General features: G+C 47.6%; 1 protein-coding gene across 1 annotated transcript in view; it reads left to right on the top strand.

The window, feature by feature from the left end:
- Positions 1–25,473, top strand: part of LOC119174893 (uncharacterized) — a 33,229-nt gene extending 7,756 nt beyond the window's left edge. Inside the window, exons 2-5 of the mRNA XM_037426018.2 lie at positions 14,062–14,211; positions 18,536–18,588; positions 19,385–22,288; positions 23,919–25,473. Coding sequence (XP_037281915.2) covers positions 14,184–14,211; positions 18,536–18,588; positions 19,385–22,288; positions 23,919–24,152 — 3,219 coding nt within the window. The 5' untranslated portion in view covers positions 14,062–14,183 and the 3' untranslated portion in view covers positions 24,153–25,473. The remainder of the gene's footprint in view (positions 1–14,061; positions 14,212–18,535; positions 18,589–19,384; positions 22,289–23,918) is intronic.
- Positions 25,474–27,367: the final 1,894 nt, after the last annotated feature.

The following is a 27,367-nucleotide window of genomic DNA, read 5'->3' as shown; positions in this document are numbered from 1 at the left end:
GGAAAACACGTAGCAAGAACAGTGCAGACTTTGTGCAGCAGTGAATACTAAACGAAGAAAGGCAATCTTGTCTTACAGACGAGTGAACTTTACAGGCTTCATAGTAACGAACTTCACGTCCCAAAATATGACTATGAGGGATAGTGGAGGGATCCAGAAATTTCGATCATCTGGGGCGCTTTAGCGAGCACATAGCCCTTAGTACACGGGCCTTTAGCACTTGGCCTCTATCGAAGAGCGGCCACCGGCCGGGATTCGATCCCGCGACCTTCGGGACAGCAGTCGAACACAGTAACTACTAGGCTACCTGCGCGGATTACACAGGCTTAAAGATGACGTATTCTGGTCAATCGTGGTTCCTAATGGTCAATTGTGGGGTTTTTCAGTGTCACGTGTTCATTCGCAGCCAGTGCTGGCCCCCTGGGAGACAGGAGGTGTACATGTATCCTCTCGTGTTGCGGGAAGAGCAGTGACAAGCTTCATCTCGTTCACAGGGGCAGAATTTAGGAACCAATTAAAGCAATCGGAATAGCCGAGTACAGGCAACGTTTCACAAAACGAGCAAGCAGGAAACGTATAAGCCAATGGCTTGATCCGTTCGTGGAAATCGTGACAGACGCTGTCCTTGTCGCTTTCTCGCCCAGAAGGAGCCGTCCTCGCTGGAAGGAAGCAACCCGCGCCCCGCACGCAGTACATCTTCGTTCGTGCTCACCGAGTTGCGATTCTCGGCGGCAAGTTAGGTATGTACCAGCGGGCGTACGGGACGGGTCGTTATATATATACTTAATGAAGCGTGCACGCGCTCCGCGTCGAAATAGCCGCAGCAGCGTGAGAGAACGAGTGGCCGCGCGAATCTTGAAGGGAAAAGCTAAGTTAACTAATGAGCGGACAATGGCGCGGCCGACCATTAAGCGGCACGCGGGAAGAGAAGCTCTCGAAGACGAGATGAAGAGGACAGGTCCTGGACCGCCGCCGGCATCGGACCTTGTCCCAGATCGCTGTCCCAACGAGTGCAGCAGCAGATACTAGCCAGCGACGCGTGTGCCCGATCCCAAGACGAGTAGACGCGATGCTCTGCGATGGGTGAGACGGCGGCGTCGGGGAGGTCATGTCCGCGACGGCGACCTCAGGATTGGCGCGCACGGCCGGAGCCCATCCTTGACAGCAACACTCCCCGAGGGCCGTTCAGATCACGTGAACGCGCGTGAATACATACCGGAATGTATAGGTGCTGTACGTGTGGTACGTGTTGCCATACGAGGCATGTGCGACTGACCGCATAGATATACGCGTATTGTTTACGACTGCGTATATACTCGAAGGACGTCAAGCCACGAGGACGAGCTGTGCACAAGGTCTATTAATACTGCCCGCCGCTTGACTTTCTGGTTCCGTGCGATGAGAGGCTATTGTTGGGCTGCATATATAGACGAGGACGCACGGGCGACTTGCCTTGAAGTTGTAGCCGAATTTAACGTACCTAACGATAGTAGCCTATACATAAAATGAGTTGCAACAACCCTTACAATGGCTACGTTACCATATGAAACCACCCCTGGCGTCGATGTGCTCCTCCGGACGAAGCGATAACCTCAATATTTTCTCTTCCTCTTCTTGTATCTTACACCTCTTACCGCATTCTTGCGTACACGAGTACGAAGCCAGACGTGCAGCTAGTCGACCTTCCTGTATTTCTCTCTCTCTCTCTAATACGCGCAAAGCAGCCGGGAAGGTCGAGAGTAACGCCAAACAGGATAGTGCACAGCCAGAATGCAAGTATGTTGGAGCACAAACGTCGATTTGTCTATAGCTGCCTTTACATGGTACCTCTTCCAAGAAGTACCTCTTCCAGCGCCTCTTCCAAGGCGCTGGTCAGCGCGGAGCTTGCGGACCTCTGGTCGGCCGAACGATTCAGTCACGAGTGTCTTAAAGGAAGACCAGTTGGCGATGGCGGTTCGTAAACCAAAGTTTAGCTACGTCTGCCAAGTAAAAGATAACGTAGGCGAGCTTAGAGTCGTTGTCCCACTTGTTGCTGGCGCTTACGCCTTCGTACAAGGAGAGCCAGTCTTCGACGTCTTGCTCACCACTGCCGCTGAAAATTGGTGGGTCCCGTTGGCGAGTAGCGCCGGGGCAGGTAGACGGGACAGCCGGTGGTGCTGGCTGGGCTGGGATGGGCTGGTTGGCGACTGCGTCAGTCATGTTTTGCAGTGGTCTCTCGGGAAACTTGCGAGAGCGGAGCTCCAGGTCTGCTTGGGTCTGCTTGGGGATCTCAGCAGCCTCCACCAAATGTGATTATGTTTATTCGAGCAGAGAAGTCACAACGATGTTGCAACAAAAATGGCCGTACGACAAGTCTGGCAAAAGGCGGCCCAGGTTCTCGTGCAATCAGAGCACGGGGTTTTTCATTCTCTTTTGAAGGCGCATACACGTTAGTGCGTATGCTCCGCTACAATACCAATTATCGGCAATATTCAAACACGACGTGATGATAGCTGCTGCACCAAAGTGTCCTTTTATCTATAACCTTTTCTGACAGCGATTGGCACGTTTATTTCCTAAACGCTTAAGATAATGTGCTTGGCTAGTTGATTCTTAACAGCAGAGTGTAAATTAGGTACGGGGCGTCGAAGATCCCACGTAAATTCTGAGCTGTGTGTGACCATATGTCACGCCCCAAGTTTGCGCTCCCCCGGTTTACTAATCATCAAATCCTCAAGGGCAAATTGTCACATCACCTTTCTTGTGTTCAACCTGTTAACGACACGGTTAGCAAAAACCCCACATACAGGTGCGGATAGCCACCTTGTATACGTTTACTTACGAAATTGCTGACTAAATTAAAAGTTCACGCTTGAAATGATCATTCATACAAAACGAAATAAAACTACTTTTGCTTCTCATAAACTCGAGTCACGCCTTAAATACAAAGTGTAAAAAAAAAGAATCGGTAAGGATTTCGCGACAACTTGCACGCGCTTTTTTTTTTTGCCCCACAAAGTTTTGACATACTGGTCCTCGACCTTGTTTCGAGTTCTGGATCGTACTCGCCCATGTTTCGCCAGTAACCTTCTTGCTAATCCCGTCGCGTAACTTCAACAGTTTGTAAAATCGTGTCTTCCCAGTCGATCCACGCGCCTGAGTAATGTGACCTCGGTGTAACATTATAAAATTCGCGGCACGTGCGTGGAAATTTAAAGCTTCAAACCTCGATCCGTTCACGCATCCTTACACTGCAGCAGCCGCACCGATAACATTGCATTCCACTTCAAACGTGTTATGGCATTGCGGATCTGATCGGAGCAATGATCTGAGCATACAGAATGTTTTGAGCCTATACATCTGACTAAAAAGCCAACACACGATCGAACGAAAGATATATATACATATCAGGGCCCTTGAACTATTTTGAAGGAGGAAGCAAGCGAAGCTGTACCTATGCATTGCATCTGGTTTAGTGAATATGGCGTAGTGAATTCATGGACTACATTAAGCGAACAGAGACATACATCTCAAAGATCCCGTTGTTTCCCTTGCGTACACCGCATATTATTTCATCAAAAACGGCCAACGATGATTTCACAATCAAATCTTGTAATAAGAAACTTCGCTGTTCCGAAAGTACCAAAATGGCATGACGTATGTCTCTTACGCAAGTAGTCTTGTCTTTGAGGCAAAGCTATTCACGTACTTCTGCCATGTTGGTGAACTCATCATTGGGTGAGTTGGTATTGCATTGTGAATGGGATTTCGCAAAAAAAAAAAAAAAAACACGCGCAAGGAGGAGCGTACGGACAGAGCTGAAGTTTATTTTCAGAAAAATACACATATAAAGAACAAACAAGGACTCGTGGTTACGATAACAGGTTGTTGGTGACATATAATCAATATCGGGTTTATGCAGGTTCCCCGAAGGCCTCGCCGCACATACATCAACGGGCTTATGTATGAAAAAAAGCCTCAACAATCTCTCGCGCGGTCCTATCATTGAGCCTCCATAACACATCTGTTTGATTTAGTGAAGGATGACGTGAGCATCCATAACACATCTGTTTGATTTAGTGAAGGATGACGTTTACATTCCTTGCAAACCAGGCAGAGATTAGGAGAAGGCTGCCCTTTCAGAGAATTTGTTTTACACCTGCGCCTGTTCGTGCTCTCCTCCTTGTTCGTGTTCTTTTGCGCTGAATCCCGTTCATCATACACCTTCATGTTTGCTTTTATGTCATGTCGACTTTTTCGAGAACAAAAATGTTGGGTCAGGCGAAAGTTATTCTCCTACGAAACTTTCATCCAGGGACGCCATCAACCAGAACGTAGCCACATACAGCTCCAATATAAAAAGAAAAAAAAAACTTTGCGAATTCGACCTCGGCGTACTCTTCACGGACGCTGCTTTTGGTTTCGATTTCAGCTGCGCGCGTAATATTTGTCCCCTCCTTGTAAGACGGAAGCTTTTCGCTCAATTGCGCCACTGTATAGAAGAAGGCTTGAAATCTGGGCCAGTTGGTGACAGTTTTTGAGTATGTTGAAACACGTCGCAACCACGACGGAAAGAAAAAAAAATTATTAAGGGACAAACCGAAGCACTGCGGTTTTGTCCCTTCCTTAGTGCGCGTCGTGATTGCGTTGCGTTTCAATCTGTTGAAGAACGATTGTTCCACGCTTTACCATATTTACCACGACCCAAAATCAATTGGCTCGGTCAAGAAATGTGGCCATCGTCTCAGAATAGAAACTACACGAAGATTATCGACCCTTGCGCGCGCCTCGGAACCTGCGCATAACTCGAAGGCGTGAAGCGTATAGCTATAAAGGCGTGAAGTCGATATCTGTACGTCGTCACTCTTTGTTTTCTCTCGGCTTACAGCTTCCGCACGGCCAAAGGTGTTCGTTTTCGAGCGTCACATCGACAAGGGCGCATCGAGACGCTCCGGCCAAGTGAAAGCGACACGTTTTCCTCATTCCGAGGTCACGCGCCAACGTTTTTCCGGAATCGAAGACGCCTTTATTTGCGATGCCGCGAACAAGGCACGACTTCTCCATGTATAGTGTCCTATCTGGAGCATCGCGCGAGTGAACACGAGCAGTCGCTGCAATTCCGTCCTCCCTTGCACGGCAATCTTAGCGCTAATTAGACGAAAAGCTGTCGATCGATGTGCAGATAGGTCCTTTGTTAAAGGGAACACAGGCGCGCAGGAAATGTTCGGATATCGCTCCCTTGTGAAAGCGGCTTAGATTGGCATGAAACTGGTTGCTGATTGCTCTTGACTCTTCTTGAGAGACTATATAGTGTCGAGGACGAAGAATGTTTATACATTCACTTGCTGTTAGGGGGTATCAATCAATAATGAAAGAATAACTGTTCTTTTAACATTGAAAAAGTGAGAATACTTGACAGGGGTCCCGCCCCCTTTTACAAATGACAGCAGCACATTAACATAAATATAAATAATCAGCTCGACGCTTAATATAATACGTGAGGCAAAACAATCATATGAAACCGTATGAAAGGTGCTTATTTGAGTGCTCCCTTTAACAGTGGGCTGTATTGTATGAGAAGCTTCTTTTAATACTCGCTCAACAGTAGAATGAAAAATAAAGAATAAAAGTGCGAAGAGATACAGAAGTAACACCTTCCCGTGATCCAGAACATGAAATAGTTGCTTCAAAAATAACAGTTACGCTACAAGAATGAAACATGAATCAGTTATTAAAAAGAATCAATTTTTCTTTGACTGGCCACGAAACGTCATATCGATGAGCGGCTTTCGCTCGGTAACAGTTACTAAACGTATGCAATGCGCATCGGAAAAACAAAGAATACAGGCATGGGCCATGCTTTCAGTTATGGTTAGGTTAATTCTTTTTGAGAGAATTAATCAGATCCGGCTGGCTACCGACAGATACGCCGAACCACCATGGCTATCGAAGGCGAAGCGTGCCCGTTTCATTAATTTTTGCTGAGAGCGATCACGAGATTGAACTGCCGGGCCCCGACGTGCATAGAACTCGTATACTGACTACGAACGATACCTCTAGCGTGCGATCACGCATGTCTTGTGCTTTGAAATTTGGAATCTATACACGCAAAGTCCCAGCGAATCTTCCTAACCTGAATGTATGTATCCCACACAATTTATAGCACGGGAACGTCAATGATATATGCCAGCCCTATCAGGCGTGCCTCCGCAATTACTTGGACTACCGTGTATTGATTGCCTCACACAGATGGTGTGAAACAAAGGTTGCTGACAGATGCTGTCAAGTCATAGTGAAGACGTTGAGCCTGTAGACCAGCGAGTCGTTCGTTTTTCGACTTCACGGACGCTCGCAGGGGGCCTTCAGACACGGACATTACCAATTAAGGACATCAGGGCGGATCCTACACATCTGCGTATGTAAGCATCACCTTGTCGAGTGCACATCTTGTTTCCGCAGAAGTCATTCTTTGAGTATACGTGACGGGTCTTGACGTTTCCAACAAAGACTACATAAACGTCCGCGTTGGCTTCATATCCTCCGCGTTGTACCGTCTGGCTCGTGTCTTAACAGACGCCCACGAAGCTGTCATCATCTCGTTCGTTCGCGTCTCGACACACACGATACGCCCATGTCCACCACCCCTTCATTACGAGGCAACCGCATTGCTGAATCGCAGTGACGTCTGCCGTAGTGTTTCGGCTGCAGCAACGATAACTCGGGCTGGTCGCCCGTAGCGTAACGTCTGCCTTCGCTTTTTTTTTTCTTCCAATGCGTAAAGCAGATGTTCCTTCATGACAAGTCTACGGCAACGGCAGACGCAACAACAAAGGAGCCAGCGGCGTGTTCTCTATATATACGCCCCCCGTCACACCTACGGGCCTCACTTTCGCTATACCGAAACCCCGAAGAGCACGCCAGACAAAGGCTTCCATTTATAACCACGCGCGCGCCGACCTCAAAATCGCGCCGCCATCCCACAGAGAAGATCCTTGCCCTCAGCATGGCAGCGGCGAAAGAACGCTTATTGCCTTTCGAAGAGTTCGGCGGTCTCCTAAAGGCCGCAATCCATTTGCATATGCATGAATCTGATCCGGACAGGCAAAAGACCCCGTCCTTTGGCGCTTGTGCTTCCAAAGACGACATGCCGCTACACGTCACACGACCATTAAGCGGTCAGGGTTGTCTGCAGTCAAAATATATGCACTGGTCTCCATGTACACGCTTACACTAACCTAATGTTGACCTCGTTTGCAGTATACAGCTACGAACTTGACGTAAAGTAATTTTCCTCCTCTTTGGTTCAGTTTCGCATAACACAGCGAAAGTAGAAACACGGTCAAGAATGAAAGAAGCGGCTAAGCGAAACGTTGTCAATACAATTATTTGAGGTGTGCTATTTAAAGGCACCACTCTGCCAGAACATTTGCTATTGAGTGAAATCCGAAACTATGGATCGGCAGACGGCTACGTGTATGTGTCGTCGGCAGTCATTCTATGCAACTGAAGGCGCAATGCATATGGACTTGTAGCTAATGGCGAGAAAATAATTTAAAGTGTCGTCGGTAATTCAGCAATACAATGAATTAAAAAAAAGCTTTTCTTTTTTCTCGTTGTTTGAACGAAGGCGAGTTCTCCATAGAATTGTAGGAAGCCAAAACATTTCGGCGTTACCGTGTCATTGTTTGAAGATTCCGACAACTGTACTGTGTGTAACAGCTCAATGTTACTCGCAACGGTGTTTTTACCAACGTTAATAAATTTTAAACGTGTGTAAACTTGTGAACTCAGCCTCGGCTAAAACGCATCTCGAAAATGGCTCTTTTGTATCTTGTTATGCGATCACACCTACATATTTCGCAAGCACTGTTTATAGCGGCACGTAACAAAATAAAGTTAGACGACAGGAAACAAACTCCTATTTTCTGTGGCCTTAACTTTCCTAACTTTCTTACTTGGCTGCACTGCCACTCTTGTTCAACCACAGTGTTGATGTTCGTGCTTAGAAATATACTGAATCAAGTTTCACCAGAGACAGACCAAGGTATTGCAATACTTTCGTGGCCAGAAAAGTATAGATGGGCTCTAGACAAACTTATTCGACATTGCTGCTGCATTCCAAGCTTCTAAATAAAAAAAATACCATGAATGGGTGCGAAACAAACAGTCTACGTGGGGGCCCATGTTTGTGTTTCTTCCCGACCTCAAGACTCGCGCTGCTAGAAGAAAGAGAGAGAGGAGGGGGAGAAAAAGAAACGTGAGCGCTTCAGGTACACGGCGAATATCCTACGCCTTTTTAAATCGGACCCAAGAAACGAAGAAAACTGCTCGCACAGTAGGCGAACTCTTATGCACGCAGTCATATACCCACACGCTACGCATCCATATGCAACAAGGACGACACCAACGCGGCTCGGCGGCCTTTAGAAGCACACTTTCCGAGAGGCTTCGCCGGAGAAACCCGAGCAGCTCTGGGCGCCCGCGGCGAAGCGGAGAACACTTTGGACTGCCGAAACGTCGGGTCGTCATGGGGAAAGGCGGAGAATGTTGGCGGTTGCAAATACTCACTGGAAAGTGGAGCCGAGGGCAGCAGTCACCGTCACAGGGACTGGAGAGTGGTAACAGCGGTGGGCTATGCGAAGAGGAAAGCGACGAAGCGTGTGTATCGACCTATGAATGGTGTTGAATGCATATTCTTGTATACGTGCACGGCTTCTAATGCAGTTACACGCAGGCAGCACTTACACGTTCGACGGTAGTTTGCACTGCGTTTCACACAAGTTGCAGTTGATTCCACATCCGTGAGTTAAAAACGTGCGAGAACAGCTGTCTCGAATAGCAAGATTTTTATGCAATCAGATGCGTACATGCAGGAACGCAGCGTACAATGGACAGCCGTATTTGTACCGCGATCTTAGAAAGACGGAAAGCGATATTACGGATGCATTTTGTATCAGCCGGGAAGGTTCTATGTTAATCAGACACCCTTACATTATTTCAAAAAAGAATCGAGATGACGTTTCTTGAACGACACGTGTTGGTTTGGTGATACGCAGTTTTAGGGGATAAGGTATCTTTAGCGTCATTGCGAGGTTTATCAGGGATAGGCATTTAATGTATGTAGGTCCTCTGAATAAAAATGTCATTTATTAGTAGCGCGTTGTCTAGTTTTCCATCCTTATCTCGTGGTAGCCTTCTCGCACCTATTCGAACGGGAGTCCGAACGACCTCGTCCAAACTTTCAGTCGTGTTGAATAGACAACCAAACACACAACGGTACATTAGAGCTGAATTGACGTTCCGATATTTAAGGTAAACCGTATAACCCTATACGCGGATAATGTTTGCTCATAACCGAGTGAACTAGCTCAACGATATTCGCAGTGGGAGGACGCCAACGCAGATGAGTCGGTTCACTCTGTCTCAGATGTCGCAGATGTCTCAGTTGGACTCACCGTGCAGTTTTGACACCCGTACAAGTGAACGAATCTTTATCATATCCTCCAGCAATACAAGTATAAGATGAGTTATATGCTTCGCGATACTGCTTAGTGATTACTCGAAAAAACATAAAAGCGTCTTCACTGCACGCCATAACGTGCGCAGGGGTAGCGGCGCGGCGCCACTCATCAAGCAGGGCCAAAAATCGCTTCTACATAAGTGAGATATGAAGTTTAAAGTTTGACAGGAGCCTGTCTGGTCGGGATGATACATGGTTGAAGGTAAAAAAAAAAAAAAAAACCTGGAGGCACTGCGCCCACCAAAGTAAAAGTAAAAATAAAACACACGCACGGAAAAAAAGACGTTTTGGCTCCCATGCAGAAGCTTTATTCACAGTGAAATGAAAACATGACTTTGTACATGTTTTCATTTCACTGTGAACAAGGCTTCCGTGCGGGAGCCGAAACGTCATTTTTCTGTTTTTTTTTTCTTTTTAAACTTTTACTTTGATCGGCGCTGTGCCTCCACGTTTTTTTACCTTCAACCATAAATTAGATACACTTAAGGTTTCGCCAGGAGATTTTAGCGGTGTCATGTAGGCACACACACAAACACGCACACAAGCACACACACACAAGCAAAGGTAAGTCATGGTGGTATTAGTGTTTTGTGGGTAAGCAGTGACTGCCCTGAAGATCAGACCTCTTGGTAAGACGTTTATTCCAGCAACAAGCCCCGTTCGATTATTGTTCATCTGGAGTGGTTAACGGAAAGAAGGTCTATGATTTACAGCTTATCAGTTTTGCGCTTTGGGCAGGTTGGTGTAACATTCTGCGGGATAAAGGGGAAGCGACAGGAGACGAGAACACAACGAAACAAGCGTCAACTTTCACGCAAGACTGTTTTACAATGTGGAGAAGCCACCCTAGCAATGCACGTAATGTGTTTGGCGTTCGATCAAGAACAGAAACGTGCGAACGATTAAAACGTGGTAACAATTCCGGACTTGATCAAAACATTATAGAGGTAAGGACTATTCGAGCCATAGCTTTCTGCCAGTTTCTGTTTTGTTGTTGTTGTTCCAGATTTGCGTCCACCCAGTGTTCAAGGTCAGTAGGTTTTTACCAAGAGAGACAGAGAGACTGAAGTGCTAATCTGTCCTCTTGCATGGGCACACGCTCGCAGTCAATTTTTCAAAAATTTCGAACACTCTTTAACTATGAAAGTTCTGCGTGTCATGCATGTTAGCGCATTGTGGTGTCCTAACTTATTTGTCAGGCACACGTGACTCAGTCGTTGTGGAAAGAAAAACATCGCTGATCGATTCCCGTTCTCGTTATCCTGGACTCTACAGCTTGATTAGTTATATTTGTTACTAGTAATTACTGGTGTACACAAGCAGCAGGGCCGTAGCAATGTAACGATTTCATTCAATCGCTTTTTCATTTTCGACGTTCATCACCTGTTCACCCGAGTGGCGCCCCGCGGAAGTGATCAACGGGATTTTTTATTCGTGAACAGTAGATGATAAAACAAAAAACCCGTTTACTATGTAGAATACGTTGGGTACAAGGACACGACCATCTTGGGCTGCTAAAATAATCTTTTGTTATCTTTGTACGTTGACGACATGAACGAACGTCAAAAGCACCGACCCCACCGTTTCCATGCGAATGTATATACCGCAGTGTTCGTCGAATAGTTAAAAATACAAAACTTCGAAGTCAATGATAAAGTTGCACTGGATCCCACGCGTAAAATAATCTCTAGGTTCACCAAACGATGCGATAACGCGAGCAGTTCTTTGGCTTGATGCTATTTCGTCATTATCACCTACCGTCGACGGCACGTCGATTTTCGTGATAACGTGGGCGGATCGCCGTGTCGTCCGAAGTGCAACGTGCTTCGCTGTCCACAAGGGCGCGTGTGTGCACAGACGTAGGGAGCTTTCAAAACCAACCCGACACCTTCCCTGCAGGCCTCTGCTTCCTCGAGTCGCTGAAAAGCGGAGCGAGTCGTCCGCATTTGCGATCGCAACAATGCGGACACGCGCGCAAAGAGTAGGCGCACCGACCTAGAGGGATGTGAAACGTCAGCGAAAACACAGGGGGGGAAAAAAATCAAAGACGAAATGTCAGAGTGAGCTGCGCCTCCGCTGCAGCAATGCACTGCCGTCACGCTCCGTCAAAAAGCTCGGCTCTCCGCCGAGTAGCAAGAAAGCAGCGTCGGTGGCAGAGGCACTTTTCTTCAGCACTGCCCCGTTCCGTTCTCGTTTGACCCCGAAAACTCCCGCGCCGCAGATACACGAGTTCGCGCCGTTGCGCGCCCACGTGCATCACACGGCTCCAGCAGGCGTGGCCCCGCCTATCTGTGCAACGACGAGCCCCGCTGACATCGAGCGAACAAAACTCGGCGCTCGGAATCCCCGACGCCGTCACACGGCACGCCTTCTTCGTTATTTCGCGGCGACATCCTTTTTTTTTTTGTTTTATTATTATTGTTTTTTTTTTCTGGGAGGGCGGGGAGTGGGGAAGACTACCAGTATCTGTGGGCTGCTTGCGTTCATATTTTAACATTTTTTATGCGGGAAGGAAAAGCAAGAGAGAGAGAGAAAAGGAATATAAGAAAGACAGGGCGGTTAACTAGACTACGCTCAGTTTGCTACCCTACACATGAAGAGGATAAAAAAGCGAGTAAAAGAGAGAGAGAAAAGTAAAACCATCGGTGCACACATTTCACAACGCATACAGTGCAGCGCATCACATGCGGTCCGTTAAATCATCGTCGCCTTCAAGAACGTACAGGAGTGCCCATGTGGCTTTCTGAGCTGATGTGCTGTGAAGCCAGCTTCCTCAGATCTCTCCTTCAGTAGAAATCAAATGATCAAATCTCCTCTATGCGAAACAAACAAAGCAGATGGAAGAAGACGTGCCATACAGTGGCGGGTATAAATCTCGCTGGCCGTTGACGGTTCTTTCGGCGAGTGTGTGCGACTTACCCACGCGGGAGTGCTGTTCGGCAATGGCTCTGGCACGGCTTCGGATGGCCGCCGGCCTAGTCTCAGCGGGTCATATTGCTCCAGTTACCACGCTTTCACGTGCCTCCCGAACGTTCTCGGACGTTTCCGGGTTTCTGTGTCGAGGGCCGGCCGACGAGTTCGTGATGGAGATTAATCTTCCCACAGTTCATGTCTTCGAGAGTAAGTCCATCGGGACGACAGGCGCGGCACGCCCCTATAAACTCTGACGAAAAAGATGCGTCACAGGGTAGTCGTGCATCGCCTCGTCGAACAGAGAATGTAATATCAGACGCGCTTGCCCCACGCCCCTATCTGCCCACGAAAGCCGTATACAACTATGTTGCCCGTGGATAAATGAACACGCAATCTTGTTGGACCAAGACATTGCTTACAAGTGAAAGCACCGAACGATGCAGCATTATTTCATCGAACATTATCAGTACATTTACATTTTGATCACTCGTTAGGTGTTTGCTGCGTTCTATATTCACACACACACACACACACACACACACACACACACACACACACACACACACACACACACACACACACACACACACACACACACACATAGATATATATATATATATATATATATATATATATATATATATATATATATATATATATATATATATATATTGGTAATCACAATTTTATTTGTCCTACCCTCTCAAGTCTTTTTTTTCTTTTTTTCATTCATTGGTCCGCATCGGTGAATGTTACACACAAACGTAGACGGCACAACACTGTATCTTCCTCTCGGGAGAGATACAGTATGTTGGCAGTCGTAGAGATGGGTCAAGAGAATGCAATCGATGATGCGTGAACTATTATGCTTGCGACTTCTCATGTTCTGCGTCAGCTTACTTAAGTATCGACCCACGTCAATATTTAAAAAAAAGGTATAGAAACAATGTTTGCTTGCATAGCTTCATCGGCAAGGTCATTGCCGGATTTACCGCAATGGCTTGGCATCCACTGAAGCAAAACTTTGTGTCTTTTTCCAATGGCATATTGCAGCATTTCTCGTATCTCCAGCCCAAGTTGTTGGTACGATCCGCGACGAAGTGCCGGCAAAAGATATTGTAGAACTTACCCATTTAGGACTGAAATGGCTGACAGCGCTGAGTGCGACGTCAATGGAACAAATGGACATCCTTTGTGTTTACTGCCCGACTTACTGGTCCACATCGTGCTGTCATTGTTCCTTCATGAAGCACAGGGCGTTTAAACGCTTCTCTATCTTAGTTTAAGGAAGTGCACTCAAGTCAAATTAGATCACGTATCACGACTAGCTCCCATCAATAGCACAGCTACCAGAGTCGGATGCCGTCAGAGCTGTACCTATTCTCCAGCATCGCACTGCAGAGTACGGAGAAGCGTGGTCCTTACAACGCGCGATGCAGGTACAAGACGTTAGCTAACCATCACTCGTCGCTCGTGAAAGAACGCGAGGCGCCGTCTCACGACCGCGTGCCAGAAAATCGCGCTCGCGTGTGGTGTATACCGCTGCCGCTTCCTTGAAAGCCGGCCTCAGCCGTCGCGGACCGAGAGGTCGTTACATGTCGTCGCCCGCGCCATCCCGATGACACAACGGCACGCCACTGTCCTCGCAGGTGCCGCAATCCGGTCAGGCGGGAGGCGAGCTTCCTCGGACACCGCCGTCCCGAAGCAAGAGAGGTGAACGGAGAGGAGCAGGAAAGAAGAGCGTCGGACCGGCTTTGCCAAGGCGACCGCCATGGGCCATCATGCCGCGGGGGTCACAGGTGAGTGAGACAGTTTTGTCTCTGCGTGCTTACCCTTTCTTGCACGTCACGCAAGGAAGCCGCCGACCTTGTATAGGAAGGAAGGAGCGTCCGCTTCCTGGATCGCCGCAGCAAACAGAGGAAGTGTAGTGGTTCACCGCTGTGCCACTTAGGCCTCGCGCACGGCTTTCTCCTTTAGTCCTTTGGAGATGGTTGGAACAAAAGGGTACCCACCCTGAGGCGAGTCGGTTTCGCACGATCTTCAGAGCAGGAACTGCGCTTCAGGCCCGACCACCTCGCAGTTCGTGCCCGCCGATAGACGTTAATGCAACAGGAGACGTGGGACGTGATGGCAAAGGCGGCCAGGCAGTGTATAGACCTTGTCCACAAACTCTGCATCAGTGTATAGATACGGGTGTGGGTTATAAGAGCTGGCGCCCATGTGTTTTGTAGCAGATGAAATAAATATAGCTCATCCTCGTTATATATATATAAGCCTCCGCAATGACAACGGTGTTTATTAGGGTACCACCCTTTTGTGGACGCTTACAGGTGACTTGTTGGGTTGGGACAAATGGTTAGTTTGGTCTTCAATACAAACCTGGTTCACCCTAGGTGCAGAGTTTGAGTATACTTTGCTGCATCCTTTCTGTTCTTTGTTCGTATAGACAGACGGCTCTGTAGCTCGCCTTTGGCAAAAAAATCTTCAGCTTCCAAATGAAAATTAGGATCATTAAGTGATTACGCACACAATGTGGCCACGTCCCCGGAGACGCTTAATCCTCCAACAAAGAGGGCCCCACCTACTTTAGTTACTGACAGTACTAATAAACGTTTATTCTCTCTCTGTATAACGATTACATAAGTGTTCTGGACTGCCAACATAAAATTTTTGAGGGCTCGCTTTTTTGTTTGACCCTCTGCTGGTGTTTATTAACATATATTCTGCAGAGTAGCACGCTGAATATGCACCTAATATGAAATAAAGGGCTAAAGTGACTTCGTATGCATGCTAGACACTACTCGGCTTAACGCTTTGTCTTGCGCATGCTATCTCACACTGCATGGTCTTCCATATACAAGTTTGGTATCCTGAGTGGTCGTCGTAGCACTGTGTAATCCAGCGGCTGCAGTGCAAGGAAACGGCGCGGCAAGTGCCAAGCGTTCTTTTGAAGGCTGTACGCTAGATGCGCGGCTTATACACACGAAGTAACAACCAGGAAGGCACGCCGCCCCCGATGTGCTGCCGACGCAAAGGCGTCGCGTATAGTCGAGCCCGAATACCGCGGAACAGTGGCAGCAACGTCCCCTGTCGACCCAGTCCTCCGAGACGGTGACAGGTGTCAGCCATCGAAAGCGTACAAAGAGAAAGCGGACGGCCCCGTTAGAGATCAGGTTCGACAGTTCCACAGAGAGGAAGCTACGGTCTGGTCTCGACACGTCTCGATACACAGTACCATCGCTCGCCCCACGGTGGATAGTACGTCTTCATCGGCACCCGTTCTAACAAACAAACAATGGCGCGTACGTCCCTAAGCTGCCGGTCTCCTCCCCCTTCGTGTCGCGCCAGACTCATCTGCCGCCAAAAACAGCAGCCGCGAGAGCGCTAACGAATCGCGAAGACGCGTTTGTTTCAGGCACCGTTCAGCGACGGCGAGTTGACGACCTCCTTCGCCGTAGTCGGTATACTAGTCCCTTATCGCTGTCACGGACCTCCGTTGACGAGTGCTTCGTCCGACACGGTTTAGATTGAACGTTTTCGTATTCCGTATAACAATTTCGGCAAAAGGTCGTACTAATGAAGTTAAGGATCCCTGGATATTGGTTGTTTGGTGGAGTCAGAATAATAATAAGTCATAGCGCGAAAGAAAGCAGGGGAGACAAGTCTGCTCTATGCAACATTATTTAGTCGGATCTATCCCGTCGTACCAGTTAAGGCCACGCAGTTTTTGACGATAATGGTGGTGCGTATATGGAGGACCCCTTACGTTGCGTTCCAAGAATAATTTAGTTCCCACGTTTACCCCTGAAAGCCGGCGACTTCTAGAACGGCACCACTTCATTTTTCATTTGTCTCTTTCTTTCGGACTCGACAAATCTAAAGGCAAAGGAAGTAAAAACTTAGGTCTTACTAATGACCCCTGCGCAAGAGTATATGCAGCTCACATAAGTATTTCGCCTCAGATTCCTCATAGAGGGCCTCTCTAAACACCGCATTCAAAGTCGAAGGAGTGGTTTCTTCCTTGTATTCGCTACCCTTCCTATATCTCCTCCTCGCCACTTATTAAGCACGGGTAAAGTTGTGCCTATCAAGATTTCGCGCCTGTCTACGCTGTTATCTCCTCTGACCTGATGGCCCAAACGGGCCTTGGTTGAGCGTGCCCGGGCCAGGACCAACGCCAATGGGCTCCCGTAGAGGGGTGCCCACCTAGTGTTTGTACGGGGCGGCCCCTTAAGAACAGCTCCCAACCCTCCCTGTACATTACTTACAGAATTAAATGTTTTTAATCATCATCATATCCGCTCACGCAGTCGGAAACATGCAAAATGAGGTGAAATCAGTTGATCGCTCACGAAGCCACGCTCACGGACAAGGAATAACAGATGGGCGGCTGCAACTGTGGCTAACCAGCCCAGTGTGCAATTCGCTTCTGACATTTCGAGTACATGAACCAGTCGAGAGTACGCATACATTATAGCAGTCAGCGGGAACCACTGTTTATTCGTCACGAAGTGCGCCAGAAAGACGAGAGGGTGAAATACGCAGCGGCTGATGAGAACCTTAACGTGCACGCCGTATAAACGTGACGACAGCGGCGATGACAACGCGTGCAGCCTATGCGACACGGATGACGACCGCCTCGCATAACGCGCGGACAATGTTGCTTTAGTTTGTTTTCATCGATTCATCCATACATCACTGGCGTGGCCTGCGATGCATGCATGTACGTGTCATGCACTGGCGACCTATAGCACAGCGTCCAGCTCCGAGCGAGTTCGGGCCGTCGTCACTTAGCTGCTTCGGACGGGTCTTTGAGACAGGTTGCGTTAATGAAGTCGGCGAGGACGTATAACGACGTTATGGGACGAATTGTCCAGGAGAACGACCGAGGCGTATACGGCGTACGCGATCACTCATGTCCCGCGCATGATGTCGGTCGTCGCTCCAGGACGCAACAGTGTGTTCGCCTCGTTCTGCGTTATAACGGCAGGTGACTTTAACGTGCTCAGACGCTTCGGCGATGCATAACAATGAGAGCAAATCGGCCGAAATACGATGATGAGATGTGGCGAATCCTGTCGGCGTGTTGTTAGGAAACGAGATAGAGGCCAGATTCGATTAGGTCGAACTGAGATTCATCGGCAGTTAGCTTCTTTAAATGTAGTGCTAATAATAATAATAATAATAATAATAATAATAATAATAATAATAATAATAATAATAATAATAATAATAATAATAATAATAATAATAATAATAATAATAATAATAATAATAATAATAATAATATTATTATTATTATTATTATTATTATTATTATTATTATTATTATTATTATTATTATTATTATTATTATTATTATTATTATTATTATTATTATTATTATTATTTATTGCTGACGACGATGACTTCAGTCATGACGCACATTCAAAAGGGGACGGATATAGACAGGATACGCAAACTAAAATATTAAGCACCTTGATAAGAAAGAAAAAAGAAAGAAAGAAACGAGGAAATAAATAAATAAATAAATAAATAGAAAGAGAAAACATTAGAGGACAACGCGAAGCAGTTTGTGAGGACGCTATAAAGTCACCATGGTTTAGGTGGTACTCACACCCACAAGCGGGTTCTGCATTAGAGAGTGTCAAATATAAACCCACCCTCTTAGCCAAGTCCAAAGGAAGACAAGCTTAAAAGAAAATCACCGCGGCTTTCACTAAGTCGTGCAATGCTAGGTCACAGCAGAGCTGGTGGGCACAGCTGGTCCTGACTTGGCTCGGCTTTCGCCCTGTCGCTTTCCCGCTCTTTACTATTACTATGCATGGCTATCCTTGCTCTATTTTTTTTACTTTTTTAGTCTGTGTCTTTCTATCTCTTTCTCTCGATTTGTTTCCGTCTTTTTCTTTCTCTCTTTATGTACTCTTTCTCCCTTCCTCCTCACTCTCACATATTTCCTGCGTATAACACTAACTGTCCCTTGCGCAAAGCTTCTATATTTATTGGGTGCTTCTATATCCAATGAAATGCGCAAATAGGTAAAAATGACGTTTCGTCCTATACTGCCTAAATAAGTTCACCATTCTGACAAGGCTCTCGTATGTATTTTTTTTTTCATCTTAGGCTTCGTGATTCTCTTCTTGGTGTTAACCAAGTGTCCTGCTGCTCATGGGGAGGTATGTGATTCTACTACATCATTTTTTCTTCTGGCTATTATGTGTACTTGAAAATTCCACACATAGAAATGTGTAAAGTTTTCGCGTTGTTGTACCGCTAACAATTGCAGATAATGTTTCATTGATGCAAAGATTCTTAGACGTCCTACTCAGAAATGATGAAAACGAAAACAAATCTAGTGCATTATTCGAGCACACAAGGTTTCTGCGACATTTATTTCATGTTTCGAGCAGCAAGTAAACAGGATGCGCAGTGGTATACGTTTCGTTATTTAGTGTTAAACATCGCAGTGTATGTCCAACATTATGTTAAACATGCCGTGGAAAGTAAGCAGTGGTTTCATGAACAGGCTTTAGATCGGTATAAAAACTATTTTCGGTGCTAAAATTGGCAAAAGCTCTAGCGCTCTATTGCAGTATATACAAACTATTACACAGAATCTAATCAGACAAAAACATGTATCAGTAAAGTATTAAATTTGGCTATATGTGCAAAGTTTGTATAAATTAAGCCTGCCATATTTAGTCACATAATAGAAGCAATGACCGTCATTGGCTGTCCCTTCCCTTGACAACGCAATACGCTAATACATGTGTGCTACTATATCGTCTTTGCCTTAATACAATGTATTTTTCTCACACAGAGTTACCCTTAGGAAAACACACCGCAAAAAATTTTAAAACGCAAATGATTACTCTGTTATGAGCTACTGTTACGTAATCAATATCCCATAATAGTATATATTAAAAGATGATTCCTAACCGTCTTGAACGCCCTTTTTTTTCTCCCTCTTAGCCGAAGACAGGTGCACTTCCCGATGACCGCGCCACGACTAGTCAGGATGCCACGGATGAGAACGCCACGCAGTCGCCTCTGGTGCCCCCAAGACCGGGCAGGCGCGTGATCGTGTACATGGGAAACCGTCCGTGGTTCTCCAGCATGTACGGAGTAGCCGATGCCAGCCGGACCGAGTACCACGTGCCTTCTGCCGAGACAAAGACGTCGACGACGGCGGTAGTCAGAAGGAGCGACGCTCCGTCACTTTCGCCCCAGGAAAGTGGTCACACCGGCGTCGCGTCCGGCCCCGTCATCGACAAGGTGAACAAGCTGAGCAGCGCCACTCTCCTGGCCTCAGAGACCACGAGCAATGAGGCCAGCACCGAGGCCGAGAACGACAGGTCCGACCTCATCGGCGAGCTTGACGTCAACAAGCATCCTCCCCCACCCCTGCCGCCGTTCAACGGCCCAAATATCGAGTACCGCACGACGACCGTGCACCACACGTCGGAGCCCAGAAACGACGACAGCGCCGACTTCCAGCAGGATCGTAGAAGCAGCGATTCTAAAGAGGTCTCCCCGGCGGCGGTGGTCGGTGCCAACCGACGTGCAGCCCTGCAGGAATCCACTGCCGGCAGGTCTTCTTCCGCGGAGCTGAGCGCTGCCAGACAGGAAGCACTCGCGGACCGAAACCTTAACTCGAGGTATTTCACGTTTGGTCCCGGAAGCGCTACGACTGGCGGTGGAGGAGGCTCAAAAAGTAACAGTGCCTTCGCGACGACCTCCGGTAGAGACGACAGCGAGACGTCGCGCGACTACGATCCAGCACCGTTCAACGACGGAGACGACCGCTTCAACCAGCAACGCCAGACGTTCGGTGCAGCTCAGGACAACCGGAGACCCCAACTGCCGTCGCTTCCACCTCCTCCTCCGCCACCACCGCCGCCTGCGCCAACAGCGTCTCCTCCTACGGCGTCGACTTTCGGCACCACCCGCGTCCACTTCTCCTTCCCATCCGAACCCGCCATCTTCGGCAACAACAGCCTTGTAAATAGGGGCGACTTCCAGTTCGAGACGTCTCACGATCAGGACTCCTCGTCTGCCCAGAGAGACGGTGACGGCAGATCTTCTTTCACGAGCGCCGAGCAGAGAACGACACCTGCGGTGAGGAGTCAAGATCTGCGCCAATTCCCGACGTTTTCTACATCGCGTGCTCCTGCCTCCGCAACCCCACCTCCACCACGGCAAACTGCGAGCGCTGAAAGAAGTTTCCAGGCATTCGCGAACCAAAGACAGGCGCCCGTCCCCAACGCGCCTTCTTCGGCGGGTCAAACGCTGCGCTTCAACTTCAGACAATCCAGTGGTCAAGAGAGAACGAACCCGCCGCCACCACCACCATCCAGATCATTTCAGACGCCAATCACAAGCTCTTTCGTCACTTACTTCACTAATTCAGATTCGAGGGATTCACAGAAATCTGCACCACTGACGGAGACTCGGGACAGGCAACAAACTGAACCACGTCTGAACTTCCGCAGCGGCAGCTTCCGAACGACACCGCCACGCCCACCTCCCCAAAGGCCAACATCGACATCCACCTTCCAGGGACCGCCATCTTCGCAGACGCCGCGTGCAGCCTCGAGGAACAACTTCGAAGACAATAACGACAGGTCACGCGAGTTCTCGTCACCGAACTCTAGAGGTCAAGTGACTTTCCGCCCGAGCGTTTTTCCGGTTGACCCTCCATCGAACACATTCGCTTCAAACCAGAGGACGCAGGACGGATTCAGTTCAAATGCAAGATCGCAGGAAGACTTTACCTCTAATCCGAGAAGCCAGAGCTCGTTTTCACCCGCCAACACAGCACCACGGGTCCCTTCTGCTCCAAGGAGCCAAAACTCGTTTTCTCCTGCCAACACTCTACCACGGGGCACATCGGCACCGAGAAATCAGAACTCGTTTTCACCCGCAAACACACTGCCGCGAGCAAACTTCCAAACTAGTCAGTCTCCCAGAAGCAATTTTCAAACATCCAGGCCCTTGAACAATTTCCAGGCAAACCAAAGGTCTCAAAACGACTTTTCCTCAAACTCCAGGCCGTCAAACAGTTTTGATAGCAATGTCAAGGACCAGAACAGAGCTCAAGGAAACTCAAGAGTTCAGGATGTCAGGTTTCAGAGCTTCGGCAACAGCCAGAACAACTTCCAGTCAAACGACAGACCACTTTACACAAACAACCAGCCGAGCACACAGGCACCGGCACAGCGCTCCCAGATTGGTTTCCCCGTAACCCAGAGGCCTCCTGTCTCGTTTCAAGGAAATCAGAGAGACAATAACGCCTTCACAAACAGCCCCCAGCAGAGAACACAGAACAACTTCGCAGGAGCAGACCAGTCGCCACGTGACAGAGTTCAGACAAGTCAGCGCCTCCAGGAGGCTCCCCGTGGAAGACCGCAGAACAGCTTTCAGAACGTGCCTCCGCCACGTCCGCAGTCACCATCGATCTCCCCGCCGGCTGTTAGGAACCCGGCACAGCAGAACAACGGCAACGCGAATCCGCAGGACAACCTAGAACCGTTCCGCAATGACTTTCAGATAGCGCTTAGGCAGCGAGCGTTCTCAGCAACGACAGCTTCGCCTGTAGACAACAACGACGCCGGAGGGAGGACAACGACCAGGCAGAGCTTCCAGTCGCCATCGCAGGCTGACAATGGGGCAACGAAGAGAAAGATCAACAGGGTCGTCTTCATCCCCGGAAACTTCGGTGTGACCCCCACGCGGAGGCCAGACCCGTACCGATCCAAGCTTCCAGGACTAGCCGGCTCTGACTATCCCACGTACAGTGAGGTTCCATTCACGAACTTCAAGTGCTCCGAGCAAAACACTGCAGGGATGTTCGCTGACGTTGAAGCTGGCTGCCAGGTATGAGTGCACAATGTGTTGGTCCTATATTACGACAATACGGAAGTTCGTGCGTAATACATTTTTGTGCTCTGACCAAACTACGCGGTCTTATCCATCTAGCTACCAACCCCGTATGAATTAAACTCAATTGAATAACGTAAATTAAGTATGCATGCACACCTCGCTCGACAAGCTTCTTTAATTATTCTATTGAATGCAATACGTCCCCAGTTTACAAGAATGAATATATGCTACTCCGACATCATAAATCACTTCTCTGAAGATTCTCGCATGTAATAACTGTATTAGTTACCTATAGCTGCTGCAGTTAACAATAAAAATATGAAGTCAACAGTTGCTCTTTTTAGTAGAAAACATTTTTCCTGCAAAGGCTGAGGAAATAACTGCGTAGCAATGATTTTAAAAAGAAGAACCTAACTCGACGTCTTCATTTCACAGCGGCAAAACGCACACATGGTCACAGTTCTTGTGAATGCATTCACAAGCAGTAGTTTGGCTCAGGGCTTGTTTCGGACAAAAACACGTCACACCGTGTGCGACACTATTGCGTGTATCAAGACGTCCCGAGGAGCTAGTAGGTTCATTCTATGCAGGAAGTTAATTGCACGAGACTTCAAAGAGACACCAGATCGAGCGCATTCGCGAGTGCACGATCTCTTTATGTGTCTTTTTTGCAGGGCCCCTTTCAAGTTTCACGCTATCATTTTCCTTCACAGTTACAGACATTCGGCGACACAGCTACATTATCAACAGTTCTTACTTATGTGCGAGTGGTAGCAATGACGCATGCTCAGCAGCCATATGCTATTGAACTCACCGATAATGATCACCGAAGCTAAGCAATGCTTAAGCTGTACTCACTGACCCCTTGTATGAATGTATCTCTTGAACAAACTGAAATGTGACGTTTGAAACCAAACAACATGTAAAAACTGTTACAGAACCCTCCATTCAGTACTTCGAGACTGATTGTTGGACTAGATGGTACTTGCCTAATGACATACTTTGGCCACAAATACCACAAACACAGAGCAAAGAACACATAACGACAAGCACACGTGGTCTTTGTGTGTTCTTTGCTCTGTGTTTGTGATATTTGCGGCCAAAGTATATCATTAAGCAGCACTTAGAGCGCGATGAGACAGAGCCAATCAGAATAGATGGAAACTATAACTCTGTGCACTGTGCTTAAACTACGTAGAGGTTGTCCTGAGTGATCATCGCTCGTGGAAGTGACGAAAGCAGCCCTCGACTTCTTGACACCGGCGGTTGCAGACTAATGGTGTGATGATGGCTGTGAAGTGTGACATTGTGTGAACCATGCTCTCTTCTATGTATCGCTCTCTCCATCTTTAAAGCTCTCCCAACCCTTCCCCCATGTAGGGTGGCATACCGGTCCTTCTAGACTGATTAACAACCCTGCCTATCCTTTCTTCCTTGTTCCTTCCTTCCCTGGTATCCTTGGACTGAAACACTGCGTGTCGCAGCCTACAGAGCTTGCAACTGTCTTTGCTGTTTCGCGCTTCATGTTCCGCAAAAGTGTGCGCACTGCTATACATTCACTGACTTGTTTTGCGAGTCGTGCACGCTTTCTAAAGCATTTTTTAACTTATTCGCACACTTGCAGGTCTTCCACTCGTGCGACAACAACAACCGCCAGAAGAGCTTCCTTTGTCCCAACGGAACCATCTTCAAACAGGAGCTCTTCACGTGCGACTGGTGGTACAACGTGGACTGCGACTCGTCGCCCAATTTCTTCCACCTGAACGCGGACATGTACACCACTCGGAGGCCCAAGCCACAAGACAGTCAGGACGACGTGAACGGCCGATCCGACTCCGGTCGGAGCCGGTCCTTCTAGCTTTAGGCATTGCCATTGTCATTGTGTATTCACCTCCATTTGCAAAACACACAGAGGGAACAACGGCAAGAAAACGTAGGTCGGGAACACTTGATGAGCACACGAATGTCTTCCCGAAGCTACGAAATATAGCCAAGGCACGCGCAATCAAGCACACATGGTAGAGCGCGTGTGTAAAAGGTCAAATCACTTCATCACTTCATGGACAGGGAATCATCACGCAGTTATCGGAGCAGACTCGGCGAAGACACTGCGCGGCCCAGTTATCAAAACTTCGGTGTCCGACGACTAAGAGTTTGCTATCAGTAGTTGTGCAATACTCATTACAGTACATTGTCCAATAAGGCATCTTAAGCCACCTTTCTGTTGTATATACAAGTTACGCGAATTAGGAAGGCGAATAAAGAGATCCCGTTGGAAATAACGTAGATCATGCCAGCGCATCCACGGTATAGTCTCTACGGAACACACATGGTATCCAAGTACGATTGCCAGTGGTTGATTGTGCATACACTGAGGCAAGACAAAGAGTAAAGAGATCACGATACTTTTGACAGTTTGTATGCCGCAAAATAAGCGGAAATCTGAAACAATGATAGAGGGCTTGCAAATTATTAGCACAATGATGCGCTCCGTTTACTAGCTGAGGCAGTTGGGCATCAACCATGAACACATGTCTGCAGTCCAAGGCACAAATATATACGAGCCACAGAAGGCGCAAAGACGGGAGAGCCTCAGTTTCTTCTTTGCTAAGCAGTGCAGTTGTAAATGAACAAGGTAGTATAGTTGGCGCTTTCTATGTGCGACGGCTGACCACAATATAAATGCAACACCATTTCATTTTGAGGGTTAGGGCATAAAAAAAATCGAGATTTCTTTATTTTGCAGATTCTGTGCTCGTAAACTGTAACTCTACGATGTCACCTTTATTAAGGCGGCGCAAAGTTTACATGCATTAACATGACTATACACATACACTGTATATAACGATATAGTGATAAGGGGAAATAGAATATTACAAACACAATATTGTTGCATGGGTGTGGCGGCACCACAATGTAGTGATCCTACGTCTAAAGGATGTGCGCGAACAAGTGATTTTGTTTTCCTACTTCGGCATCATCGTAGTGGTTCAACGTTTGTTCGCGCTGGTGCGAGATATCACACGTACAACGGAACACAGAGTCACACAGTTTATACAGACAAACGGGGAAAATCATGTCCACAGGTCGTGCGCTTCGAAACGAAGCTCTATATCTGTAAAGCAAGCAGCACGCTTGGAACTTCAATAAACATCTGTCATTTTGGTTGTTCGTTGAAATCTGGAGTGTCTCATGGATTGAGCGCGAAGAAGGCTTCACGTTTCTTACGAAGAAAAGCGAATCGCAACAAAACAGCCTGGGTCGGCTGCTCTTGCAGCATTCTTATTTTTTGCAGAGAACGGAATAAGAAGAGAATAAAGCTAAGCTCGAGTTCTCACGTGTTCCCTCTTTCAAACGGTTTCGGTGTAGGTGGCGTTTTACTGACATGACAGTATAAACCCCATTTGGCGCGTTTCCGGAACATTATCGGGACGGCATGCGACAATAACGGTAAGTGGTACCAGTAAAACTTGTTGCATCCTTCACAGACTAAGAGGTTACAATACATCAAGGAAAACAAGCTAAAATGATGAGCGTTTTCCTTCGCCTGTATTTTCATTGATGTATTATTTCTTCCTATTCCACGAAGGGGTATCAGCCGGCACAATAGACCGGCAGGTGACGTCATGGTACCAGCATGTGCGTCGCACGACGGGCAGAGGGCGCCACTCGTCTCAGCTACCCCCCCCCCCCCCCCGACGCAGCGCCCTCCCACCACCCTATTATGTCAACCCGTAAGGCTGACGTTACCCCCACCCCCTCCTCCCTATGATGACAGTCACGTGTTGACCGAGCCGCTAGCGAGGCAGGCGGGCCTCGCATTTGAGACCCGCAGTATAACCCCTCCCGTTCTTAATGCAAAAGCACTGGCCAGCTCCAACCATGATGGTCAGTGCCTAATGGTGATCTTAGCCGTAGAAACAAAAGGAGCTCGAAGCACCTGGAACGGAACTCTGCAATACGTTTCGTCCATAAAGATGCCAATTCTATTTTTTCCTGATGGATTTCAATGTAAGAAACTACCTCAGATTGTTAATGTAAACGCGCAAAGCTCATCGACACGGCGTACATGCTTGAGAATGAGGCTGTGGAACTAAATATGTGTCCCCTGCTCTTATGTTATCAAGCCGCACGTTTACCGATTCTGTACTGGACATGCACCAGGTTTTCCTTGGTCTTTCATTAAGCGCAATGTCTCTGGAAGGGAAACTGTGTGTTTCTATCTGCCATGCAACAAAAAACATGATGTGTGATTTATCGTTTCTGTGCATGGTATACACAGACTATACTATACCCGCGCATATCTATAGTTGCAATCGACAAAAATTTCCCCTTAAAACCAATTCTGTTTCTATATCATTCAGCAATAATAAAAAAATGATCTGTTTGTGGAGTTTAACGTCCGAAAACCACCAATAATAAAAAAAAATCAGGAGCCCTTCCCCTATAGGAGAAATGGGGACGAGTAAAACTTTGCCAGTGGGCGTGCGCCTGATCTGATGTTTTCTTTCTTTCTTTCTTTCTTTCTTTCTTTCTTTCTTTCTTTCTTTCTTTCTTTCTTTCTTTCTTTCTTTCTTTCTTTCTTTCTTTCTTTCTTTCTTTCTTTCTTTCTTTCTTTCTTTCTTTCTTTCTTTTTCATCACTCAGTGCTCCCTCTTAACGTAAGTGTTCAGCGGCCATAACTGGAACGCTATTTTTGGGTTGAATCCAGGTATGGTGGGCGTAGACCAACTACTGTTCCCCATACAAGTACTCTACCCATTACGCCACGACGAAACATATGAGGCATAGGCAAAACTTTTTTTTTGGGGGGGGGAGAGGGTAGAGGAGAGGTGGGGAAATCACCTTTTTGATTTGAAGTAGGGGCTGGGCAGGCAAATGTGGTCGAGTGTTATTTTTCACTCTGTAGGCCATGGCAGAAAAATATTTCTGAGGGGAGGACAAGCACTTAATGTGCCACCCCATGGACCACCACACGATCGCGGAAACGTGGGCTGGGAATTTAATTTTCCCGAAGTTGCGTCGTCGGCAGAACACATTCGTATGCTTCACTTCAGTACGCATTAGAGGGGTA

This window comes from Rhipicephalus microplus, chromosome 5 (assembly GCF_043290135.1).
Source record: "Rhipicephalus microplus isolate Deutch F79 chromosome 5, USDA_Rmic, whole genome shotgun sequence".
NCBI lineage: Eukaryota > Metazoa > Arthropoda > Arachnida > Ixodida > Ixodidae > Rhipicephalus > Rhipicephalus microplus.
This window is presented reverse-complemented; position numbering and strand designations above follow the sequence as displayed.